The sequence below is a fragment of the Sapajus apella genome, unplaced genomic scaffold (assembly GCF_009761245.1).
Source record: "Sapajus apella isolate SASKATOON/1434 unplaced genomic scaffold, GSC_monkey_1.0 scaffold2, whole genome shotgun sequence".
Classification (NCBI taxonomy): Eukaryota; Metazoa; Chordata; class Mammalia; order Primates; family Cebidae; genus Sapajus; species Sapajus apella.
Window position 1 is genome coordinate 81,594,615 of NW_022436942.1, and position 11,085 is coordinate 81,605,699.

At 44.2% G+C, this 11,085-nt stretch overlaps 1 protein-coding gene across 10 annotated transcripts in view; it reads right to left on the reverse strand.

Moving 5' to 3' along the window:
- Positions 1 to 10,822, reverse strand: part of SBNO1 (strawberry notch homolog 1) — a 61,223-nt gene extending 50,401 nt beyond the window's left edge. For 2 of the 10 annotated variants that reach the window (XM_032243427.1, XM_032243408.1), the window contains exons 1-3: positions 10,259 to 10,822; positions 4,806 to 5,118; positions 1,470 to 1,570 (exon numbers count right to left, since the gene is read on the reverse strand). In XM_032243427.1, coding sequence (XP_032099318.1) covers positions 1,470 to 1,570; positions 4,806 to 5,118; positions 10,259 to 10,390 — 546 coding nt within the window. In that variant the 5' untranslated portion in view covers positions 10,391 to 10,822. Of the gene's footprint in view, positions 1 to 1,469; positions 1,571 to 4,805; positions 5,119 to 8,417; positions 8,523 to 10,258 lie in introns of those variants that run through there. The other 8 variants (XM_032243453.1, XM_032243445.1, XM_032243382.1 and 5 more) reach the window with 7 other exon arrangements.
- Between the last annotated feature and the right edge of the window lie 263 nt (positions 10,823 to 11,085).

Sequence of the window (11,085 nt, forward strand, 5' to 3'; positions counted from 1 at the left end):
TGCAATGGCGCGATCTCGGCTCACCGCAACCTCCGCCTCCTGGGTTCAGGCAATTCTCCTGCCTCAGCCTCCTGAGTAGCTGGGATTACAGGCACGCACCACCATGCCCAGCTAATTTTTTGTATTTTTAATAGAGACGGGGTTTCACCATGTTGACCAGGATGGTCTCGATCTCTTGACCTCGTGATCCACCCGCCTCGGCCTCCCAAAGTGCTGGGATTACAGGCTTGAGCCACCGCGCCCGGCCCCAAATTCATAATCTTTACTGTGAGTAGCACATTACAACTTTTGACGAACTTTTCTTTTTTTTTTTGAGAAGGAGTCTCGCTCTGTAGTCTAGGCTGGTGTGCAGTGGTGTGATCTCTGCTACCTGCAATCTCTTGCTTCCTGAGTTCAAGCAAATTTCCTGCCTCATTCTCCCCAGTAGCTGGGATTACAGGCTCATACCACCATGCTCAGCTAATTTTTGTATTTTCAGTAGAGACAGGGTTTCAGCATTTGGTCAAGACTGGTCTTGAACTCCTGACCTTGTGATCCCTCACCTCAGCCTCCCTAAGTGCTGGGATTACAGGCATGAGCCACTGTATCCAGCCTGATATACTTTTCATTATTACTCCCTAATCCAGATGGTTGTCAAATTTTGTTTAATGAAGGCAGAATCACAGAGTATACGTCTTGTAGAAACCTACTTCATATTAACAATGTTACATAGAGAGAATTTATTAAATAAATGTATGGAATCAACTGACCCAAAGCATACAGCATTTTCAAAATGTTAAGAATTATTCATAACCAGGCTGGGTGTGGTAGCTCACGCCTGTAAGTCCAGCACTTTGGGAGGCCAAGGCAGGTGGATTACCTGAGGTCAGGAGTTCAAGACCAGCCTGGCCAACATGGTGAAACCCTGTCTCTACTAAAAATACAAAAATTAGCCAGACATGGTGGCACGTGCCTGTAATCCCAACTACTTGAGAGGCTGAGGTGGGAGAATCACTTGAACCTGGGAGGTGGAGGTTGCAGTGAGCCGAGATCGTGCCACCCCTCCAGCCTGGGCAACAGAGAGACTCTGTCTCAAAAAAAAAAAAAAAAAAAAAAAAAGAAGAAAAGAAAAAGAATAACCAGATTATGTATGAGCTACGTATTCAAGTTCAATCCTAAAAGGAACACAGTCATCAAATAGCTTTTGTTAACCTCACATTGCCTTCTTTTCTGCTCAAATGAGTTTTTAACAGTAAGATATCAGTACTGCACGTAGTACCACATTCCATCAAATCTGCAAGTTTTAACCACCTGGTTAGAACCTATTAGATTATTCCACTGAGGTTTAAGCTCATCCATTAGTTTAAATGCCTGTGCGGCTTCTCCTCCACCCAAAAACAGCTTTCTGAGGGTTGTTCCAGATAGAACACTTTTAGTTGAGCATATTCTCAAACTACACAAAAATAAAGACACAGCTATTTGAAACCCACCATAGTCGGGGAAAAACTCCTCATTTTCATGTCGTTTATCCACATTCTTGCTACATCTTTATTAGAAGACTCTTTCTTTACTGTACCATTGCTTACATCAGCTGAGGAGAAAAAAAGACAATTTACATTTTAGAAGAAAATTCTCAACTTATTTTCTCATTACTTAAAAATCCAGAACTTTACCCATTTCAAAAAGCAAAGAATGTCAATCTATTACTAATTTATTTTGTATTTATTTACTTAATTTTTTGAGACAGAGTTTTGCTCTTGTTGCCCAAGCAATTCTGCTCAGCCTCCAGAGTAGCTGGAATTATAGGCATGCACCACCATGCCCGGCTAATTTTTTTTTCTCTTTCATTTTTTAAAGTAGAGATGGGGTTTCTCATGTTGGTCAGGCTGGCCTTGAACTCCCGACCTCAGCTGATCTGCCTACCTCAGCCTCCCAAAGTGCTGGGATTACAGGGGTGAGCCACTGTAGCCGGACTCTTTTAAATTAAGCACAGGCATGAAAACATTCAAACCGTTGTGTCTTTATGGAAGTAAAGAATTAACTTGGCCAGGTGTGATGGCTCAAGCCTGTAATGCCAGCACTGCAGGAGGCCGAGGCGGGCGGAGCACGAGGTCAGGAGTTCAAGACTAGCCTGGCCAAGACGGCAAAACCCCGACTCTAATAAAAATACAAAAATTAACCGGCGTGCTAGCAGGTGCCTGTAATCTCAGCTACCCGGGAGGCTGAGGCAGAGAATTGCTTGAACCTGGGAGGCAGAGGTTGCAGTGAGCCAAGATCGTGTGACTGTACTCTAGCCTGGGCGACAGGGAGAGAGATTCTGTCTCAAAAAAGAATTAACTTCTGAAAACAAGTAACTCACAAACAATGTGTGCATGGGAAACTTGAAAATTATTTATCAGAAAGATACCCTAACCACAACTATTTAATAGTTTAATGAAAACATCAAAAGCCAGTATTACTTTGAGACACTTCACTTGACTCATTAAAAACAAACAAAACTGGCCAGGTATGGTGGCTCACACCTGTAATCCCAGCACTTTGGGAAGCTGAGGCGGGCAGATCATGAGGTCAGGAGTTTGAGACTAGCCTAGCCAGCATGGTGAAATCCTGTCTTGACTAAAATTACAAAAAAATTAGCTGGGCATGGTGGCAAGCGCCTGTCATCCCAGTTATATGGGAGGCTGAGGCAGGAGACCTGCTTGAACTCAGCAGGCAGAGCTTGTAGTGATCCGAGACCACATCACTGCACTCCAGCCTGGGTAACAGAACGAGACTCTGTCTCACAAAAAAAAAAAATAAATAAATAAAATAAAAATAAAGTACTAACAAAATAAGGAAACTGCAACAGAGATGATATGTAGGGGCATCATTCATTTATTGTAACTGTGGAAGAGCCAGCAATCAGCTCATAGTTTTAAGACTGGAGTAAAACTGACAGATTAGAAATCCAAAGGGGCGGCCAGGCATGGTGGGTCATGCCTGTAATCCCAGCACTTTTGAGAGGTCGAGGTGGGAGGATCAGGTCAAGAGATTGAGACCATCCTGGCCAACATGGTGAAACCCTGTCTCTACTAAAAATACAAAAATTAGTTGGACATGGTGACATGCGCCTGTAGTCCCAGCTACTCGGGAGGCTGCGGCAGATACTTGAGGAAAAAAAAAAAAAGAAATCCAAAGGGGTAACAACCACACAGATAAGAGGTAGAACATGTAACACCTTGCTTTCTGCAGTTTCATATTTTCAATGTTCTTCCCCGTCAGTAAAGAGGACCATCTCCAACACAAACCTTTGCTTATCCTCAGGATTCATTTACCCATCTTTCTCAGTCCTGATCTAGTCTGACAGTTTCTCAGGCTTCCATACAAGGACAGTCTTGATTTGCAGCCTTAAATGTCTATATTTGTCTTTTAAAAATTACTACCTTAAGTGTGGGAGAATTTACTGTCCTAGATATCTTCTTCAGCTCCAAATCTATCCTGTTTTGTTCTCTAAACTCTTTCCTCACAATGGCATACATGCACTCCTTTAATTTATGATGGCATATGCTGATGTGAGGGGTACAATGCTCAGGAAGCCACTCATATATAAGCAACAGGCTTCCTCATTAAATCCAAAGACCCTAACCAGAACCAACTTCCACAAACTGTCGACCATCCCTAAATCCCCGGCGAGTGATTCCAGAAGCTGCCCTGTACCTCAGCTAGGTCAAGGTCACAGTCCTGCACTCCACAGCAGAAAAAGGAATCAGTCCTAAGACAGCTAAAATGATTTCCCAACTGGCATCTCACTGCCAGGTTGCAGTCAGTTCAGGACAATGATCTTGAGAGGAAAAAAACCACAAAAAAATTAAAACTACAGCCACAAAGACACAATGGCATGAACCCAAACATAAAAATTATATGAAAATTTTAATCACAACTATCACTTGAGATAGGTTCTCCATCTTCCTACAAACACATAGCCCATTCTTTCAGAATGCTCCTATCCCTCTATTTCATAAAAACTCAAGCAGGCTGGGCGTGGTGGCTCACGCCTGGAATCCCAAAGCTTTGGGAGGCCTAGATGGGCAGACTGTCTAAGCACAGGAGTTCAAGACCAGCCTAGCCAATATGGTGAAACCCTGTCTCTACTAAAAATACAAAAATTTGCTGGGCATGATGGCGGGTGCCTGTAATCCCAGCTACTTGGGAGACTGAGGCAGAATTGCTTGAACCTGGGAGACAGAGGCTTGAACCTGCAGTGAGCAGAGATAATACCATTGCACTCCAGTCTGACAGAGTGAAACTCCGTCTCAAAAAAAGAAAAAAAAATACAACATATTGGGCTCTACTGTGAATTAGATTCTGCCTTCAAACAAGATCCATAGATAATTCATAGGTAAATGAAGTATAAGATGCACTGATTTGTAAAGGATTAAGAAAAATGTTAACTGGGCTAACCACAATATATAAAACTGGTAAGATCGCATGTTGTTAATGTAGCTACCTGATAATCCCACAAATTTCATTTGAAAGCTATACAATCTACCCAAGGCAGCTAAATTTTTGCTTCCCTTGAATTGTGTTAAAGAGCTTAACTATACAAAATAATGCAGATAACACCCACCCACCCCCGCCTTTTTTTTTTAAACAGAGTTTCACTCTGTTGCCTAGGCTGGAGTGCAGTGGCTACATCTTGGCTCAATGCAACCTCCGCCTCCTAGGTTCAAGCACAGATAACACCCTTTTATGCCCAGTTCTTTAAAAATCCAAGCAAATCGTTTAAAAAAACAGGCTGACATAGCTTACCAAAGGCAGAAAGTTGAGACTACTGAAAACGGACTTACTAGCTGCTGTTGCTACTGGCTGAGCAATATTAGCAGGTGGCTTTAGTTTCATGAGTTCATTAAGACTATTATGTTTTAGTAGATCCTTCAGTTGAACCTGGTCTTTTGAAGGTGCAGAGGTCATGGCATTTCGTACTGCTGGTGCTGAGACTGAAGGGCGTGTGCTTGCAGTAGTCTGGATAAACTTAGTTAAAGTGATGGTTTGCCTGTTGGTTGTTACAGGTGGTGTTTTAGTCATTACAATTGTAGATGCCAAGGGTGGAAGCTGATTTATTTGATTCAGCACAAATGTTGTAGTAGATGGAGGCTGCTGCTAGAAAACAAAAAACAATATGCCACTGAAAAGTGCTTCATTCTCTAATGGAGCTATATTCATAAACCTGGAAGGGCAACTAAAAATCTAAAAAGGACTTATTACTGCTTTTTTTTTCTACCTTGAGACATAGTCTCATTCTGTCACCCAGGCTGAAGTGCAGTAGTGTGATCATAGCTCACTGCAGCCTTGCCCAAATGGGCTGAAGTGATTCTTGCATCTCAGCCTCCCAAGTAGCTGGGACTACAGGTGCACACCACCATGCCTGGTAAATCTTTTAAGAGATAGGGTCTCGCTATGTTGCTCAGGTTGGTCTCAAACTCGTGGGTTCAAGCCATTCTTCCACCTCAACCTCCCAAAGTGTTGGGATTACAGACAAGAGCCACTGTGGTTAGCTTTGCGTAAATATTGTTACTTCATTTCTGATTTGATTAGCTGCAAACTACCAAGTTAAAACACACAACTTTGTTACTACATACACCATGTTAGTCAGGCTGGTTTCCAACTCCTGACCTCAGATGATCCAGCCGCTCTGGCCTCTGAAAGTGCTGGGACTACAGGCGTGAGCTACTGGGCCAGGCCACAAATGTTTTTTTAAAAATATCTTTGTGGGGCTGGGAGCAGTGGCTCACACCTATTAATCCCAGCACTTTGGGAGACTGAAGCAGGCAGATCACCTGAGGTCAGGAGTTTGAGACCATCCTGGCCAACGTGGTAAAATCCTGTCTCTACTAAAGATACAAAAATTAGTCAGGCATGGTGGTGGACACCTGTAGTCCCAGCTACTCAGGAGGCTGAGGCAGGAGCATCACCTGAACCCAGGAGGCAGAGGTTGCAGTGAGCTGTGACGGTGCCACTGTACTCCAGCCTGGCAACAGAGTGAGACACTGTCTCAAAAAAAAATTGTGGTGGTACACATTTGTAGTCCCAGCTACTGGGGAGGCTGAGGTGGGAGGGCTGTTTGAGCCTGGAACGTGGAGGTTGCAGTGAGCTGAGAACACACCACTGCACTCTACTTGGGTGACAGAGTGAGACCCTGTCTCAAAAAAATAAAGAAAGAATTGTTGGCCAGGCGCGGTGGCTCAAGCCTGTAATCCCAGCACTTTGGGAGGCCAAGGCGGGTGGATCACGAGGTCAAGGGATCGAGACCATCCTGGTCAACACGGTGAAACCCCGTCTCTACTAAAAATACAAAAAATTAGCTGGGCATGGTGGCGCGTGCCTGTAGTCCCAGCTACTCAGGAGGCTGAGGCAAGAGAATTGCCTGAACCCAGGAGGTGGAGGTTGCGGTGAGCCGAGATCGCACCATTGCACTCCAGCCTGGGTAACGAGAGTGAAACTCCGTCTCAAAAAAAAACACAAAAAAAAAAAAAAAAAAATTAGCTGGGCATGGTGGCACGTGCCTGTAACCCCAGCTACTCAGGAGGCTGAGGCAGGAGAATTGCCTGAACCCAGGAGGCGGAGGTTGCGGTGAGCCAAGATGGCACCATTGCACTCCAGCCTGGGTAACAAGAGCGAAACTCCATCCCCCCGCCCCCGGCAAAAAAAAAAAAAAAAAAAAAAAAAAAAAGAAAGACTTGTTACATATAAGGTTACACCAAAGGAACTCTATTTAAAGCACAATTACAATCACAGAAAAATTATATATGCCGCTGGGCACGGTGGCTCACACCTGTAATCCTAGCACTTTGCGAGGCTGAGGATCGCCTGAGGTTGGGAGTCTAAGACCAGCTTGACTAACATGAAGAAACCCCATCTCTCCTAAAAATACAAAATTGGCTAGGCATGGTGGCGGTAAGCCGAAATTCCGCCATTGCACTCAAGTCTGGGCAACAAGAGCAAAACTCCATCTCAAAAAAAAAAAAAATTATATGTCAATGGACAAAAGCTGAAATAAATAAGCAAAACAGAAAATAGTAGGATAGGCCGGGCATGGTGGCTCACGCCTGTAATTCCAGCACTTTGGGAGGCCGAGGCAGGCGGGTCACGAGGTCAGGAGCTCAAGACCAGACTGTCTAACATGGTGAAACCCTGTCTCTGCTAAAAAATATAAAAATTAGCCGGGCATTTTTGTGGCTGGTGCCTGTAATCCCAGCTACTTGGGAGGTTGAAGTAGGACAATTGCTTGAACAGGGACCCAGGAGGTAGAGGTTGCAGTGAGCTGAGATTGCGCCACTGCACTCCAGCCTGAGCTACAGAGTGAGACTCCGTCTCAAAAATAAATAAATAGGCCGGGCGCGGTGGCTTAAGCCTGTAATCCCAGCACTTTGGGAGGCTGAGGCGGGTGGATCACGAGGTCAAGAGATCAAGACCATCCTGGTCAACATGGTGAAGCCCCATCTCTACTAAAAATACAAAAAATTAGCTGGGCATGGTGGCACGTGCCTGTAGTCCCAGCTGCTCAGGAGGCTGAGGCAGGAGAATTGCCTGAACCCAGGAGGCGGAGGTTGCGGTGAGCCGAGGTCGCGCCATTGCACTCCAGCCTGGGTAACAAGAGCGAAACTCCGTCTCAAAAAATAAATAAATAAATAAATAAATAAAATTTAAAAAAATGAAAATAGGAATGTGCATTTCATCTTTATTTCATGAATTTTATATCATTTGCAATAAACAAAATAGGTTTTGCTTTGTTTGTGTTATCTTTTGGTCAGCACAAGTACCAAAAGAATGAAACAAATGTGTTACAAAGTAGGAGGAGGTAAGGGTAGAATACTGGGAAAGTGGCAAAAAGCAGAACTAGAGAAAACGATTTCACACTAAATGGTTCTTTTTTGAAATTTTTAATCATTGTTTAATTATCCATTTCTTCTTCTTTTTTTTAATTTTCATTTTTTGAGACAAAGTCTCACCCTGTCGCCCAGGCTGGAGTGCAGTGGCATGATTTCGGCTCACTGAGACCTCTACTTCCTGAGTTCAAGAGATTCTCCTGCTTCAGACTCCCAAGTAGCTGGGAGTATAGGCATGCACCTATATGTATTTTTAGGAGCGACACATGGGGTTTCACCATGTTGGCCAGGATGGTCTTGAACTCCTGACCTCAAGTGATTCACCTACCTTGGCCTCCCAAAGTGGCGGGATTATAGGCATGAGCCACCATGCCCAGCCTATTTCCTCTTCTTTTGTAGAGATAGGGTCTTGCCATTTTGCTCAAGCTGGTCTTGAATTCCTTGGCTCAAGCAGTCCTCCTGCTCCAAGCCTCTCAAAGTGCAAAGATTACAGGTGTGAACCACACCTGTCCAGGTTATTTTCTCACTACAGTTCTAAACTATTTTACAAGACCAAATCTAAATAATTCTTACCCTCACATTTAACAGTGCTGGAGTAGGTACAGTCTCTGGTTCTTGTTTTACAGGAACTGCTGCTTCGGTTTCCAAACCTAGTTCTAATGCACTAAGTGGCACTGACTGGAGAGAAAACAACATCAGAGAAAGAAACAAAGGACAGCAGTAAAGTCTGTTTCAAGAACAAGAATTGGATTTATTAAAAAATATCAAGCTTAACATTTAAAGTGATGTGAAATCACTAACAGCAGATATAACAGTCTTTGCAAGCACAAGAATTCCACAAAACTGTACTAACAATTCTTTTTTTTTTTTTTTTTTTTTTTGAGACAGAGTTTCGCTCTTGTTACCCAGGCTGGAGTGCAATGGCGTGATCTCGGCTCACCGCAACCTCCGCCTCCTGGGTTCAGGCAATTCTCCTGCCTCAGCCTCCTGAGTAGCTGGGATTACAGGCACGCACGACCATGCCCAGCTGATTTTTTGTAGTTTTAGTAGAGATGGGGTTTCACTATGTTGACCAGGATGGTCTCGATCTCTTGACCTCGTGATCCCCCCGCCTCGGCCTCCCAAAGTGCTGGGATTACAGGCGTGAGCCACTGCGCCCGACACTAACAATTCTTTTTTTTTTTTTTTTTTGAGACGGAGTTTCGCTCTTGTTACCCAGGCTGGAGTACAATGGCGCGATCTCGGCTCACCGCAACCTCCGCCTCCCGGGTTCAGGCAATTCTCCTGCCTCAACCTCCTGAGTAGCTGGGATTACAGGCACGCACCACCATGCCCAGCTAATTTTTTATAGTTTTAGTAGAGACGGGGTTTCACCGTGTTGACCAGGATGGTCTCGATCTCTTGACCTCGTGATTCACCCGCCTCGGCCTCCCAAAGTGCTGGGATTACAGGCTTGAGCCACCACGCCCGGCCCAGTCTATTATTTTTCAGAAACAAGGTCTTGCTCTGTCACCCAGGCTGGAGTGCAGTGGCACGATAACTCACAACAGCCTCCAACTCCTGGGCTCAAGCAATGCTCCCACCTCAGCCTCCTGGGTAGCTGGGACATCAGGTGCACACAACCATGGCCAGCTAATTTAACTTTGTGTAGAGACAAGGGCTCGCTACATTGTCCAGGCTGGTCTCTAACTCCTGGGCTCAAGCAATCCTTCAGCCTCAGCCTCCCTAACATGCTGGGATTACGGGCAGGAGACACTGTGCCCAGCTAGAATCTTACATTTTTGCTTTCAGAGAATATATACAGCGAAATCACAGAAGAATATCCCTAAATAGACAACTATTAAGGAAATTAAAGATGCTCCCACAAGAACACTAAACATCTCTTACACTATCTGTACATATATAGTAATAACAAAGCAGAAAATAATGTCTTGGTTTTATTATTTTCTGTCCCATAAGTCAAAACGAATACTCAACGTAAAAATAATATTCACGTAGCAAGAAAAAAAATAAAAATAAAAAAAAATAACATTCACACATATATTTAAAATTAAGGCTTCACATGTACATTTAAAATTGTGCCAAGTTAGGCTCACACCTATAATCCCAACACTTTGGAAGGCTGAGGCAAGCAATCGCTTGAGCTCAAGAGTTCAAGACCAGCCTGGGCAACATGACAAAACCCCATCTCTACAAAAACTACAAAACTTAGCTGGGCGTGGTGGTACGTGCCTTTAGTTTCAGCTACTTGGGGAGCTGAGGCAGGAAGACTGGTTGAGCCTCAGAGGTCAAGGCTTCAGGGAACCATGATTGTGCCACTGCACTCCAGCCTGGGCAACAGAGTGAGACTCTATCTTAAAAAATACTGTCAGTGGAAATCACAAATTAAGAAAGAGAGGCTTTGGAAAACTTACCTGCTGAACTGAAGGGGTTGGCGTTGGAGTTGCGAGCCCTGCATCTCCACCATCAATATCAAAGAGGTCATTCGGACTAATTCCACTCTCACTCAAAGCAGCAAGCAGTAAATCTTGCCCTGGTTCCACCATCTTTAGAATGAAATATTAAATATTAACATAAAAAGTGAAAAGTAACAAATATTAACTCCCCTCTAAACAATCCAACAATCTCTACCAGACCTATTCATTCAGTATTTATGAAGAACCTGCCATGTGTCAGGCAAAGAGGACAAAAGTCTTGGATCCCAAGCTCACTCTAAAACAGAAAGGATAGAGAAGTACATATATCACAGGACAAGCATATGTCTACAAAAGGCTATGTGAACAGAGAAGGAAATACTGAACTTTGTGGAAGCAGAGATGTTATGAAGATTACAAAGCAGCAAAGCCTCAGTGAAGTAATCATCAGGTGGACAAGGATCCTCTGGACTACGCATTCAAAACATGGAGACGTCAAAGAATTTGACACGTTTTAAGAACTATGGCTTGAGGCCAGGTGCAGTGGTTCACATCTGTAATCCCAGCACACTGGGAGGCTGAGGCAGGTGGATCACCTGAGGTCACGAGTTCAAGACCAGCCTGGCCAAAATGGAAAAACCTCGCTTCTACTAAAAATACAAAAATTAGCCACACATAGTGGCGGATGCCTGCAATCCCAGCTTCTCCGGAGGCTGAGGCGGGAGGATCCTGGAAGGCAGAGGTTGCAGTAAGCTGAGATTGCACCACTGTACTCCAGCCTGGGCAACAGAGCAAGACTTCATCTCAAAAAACAAAACAAGCCGGGC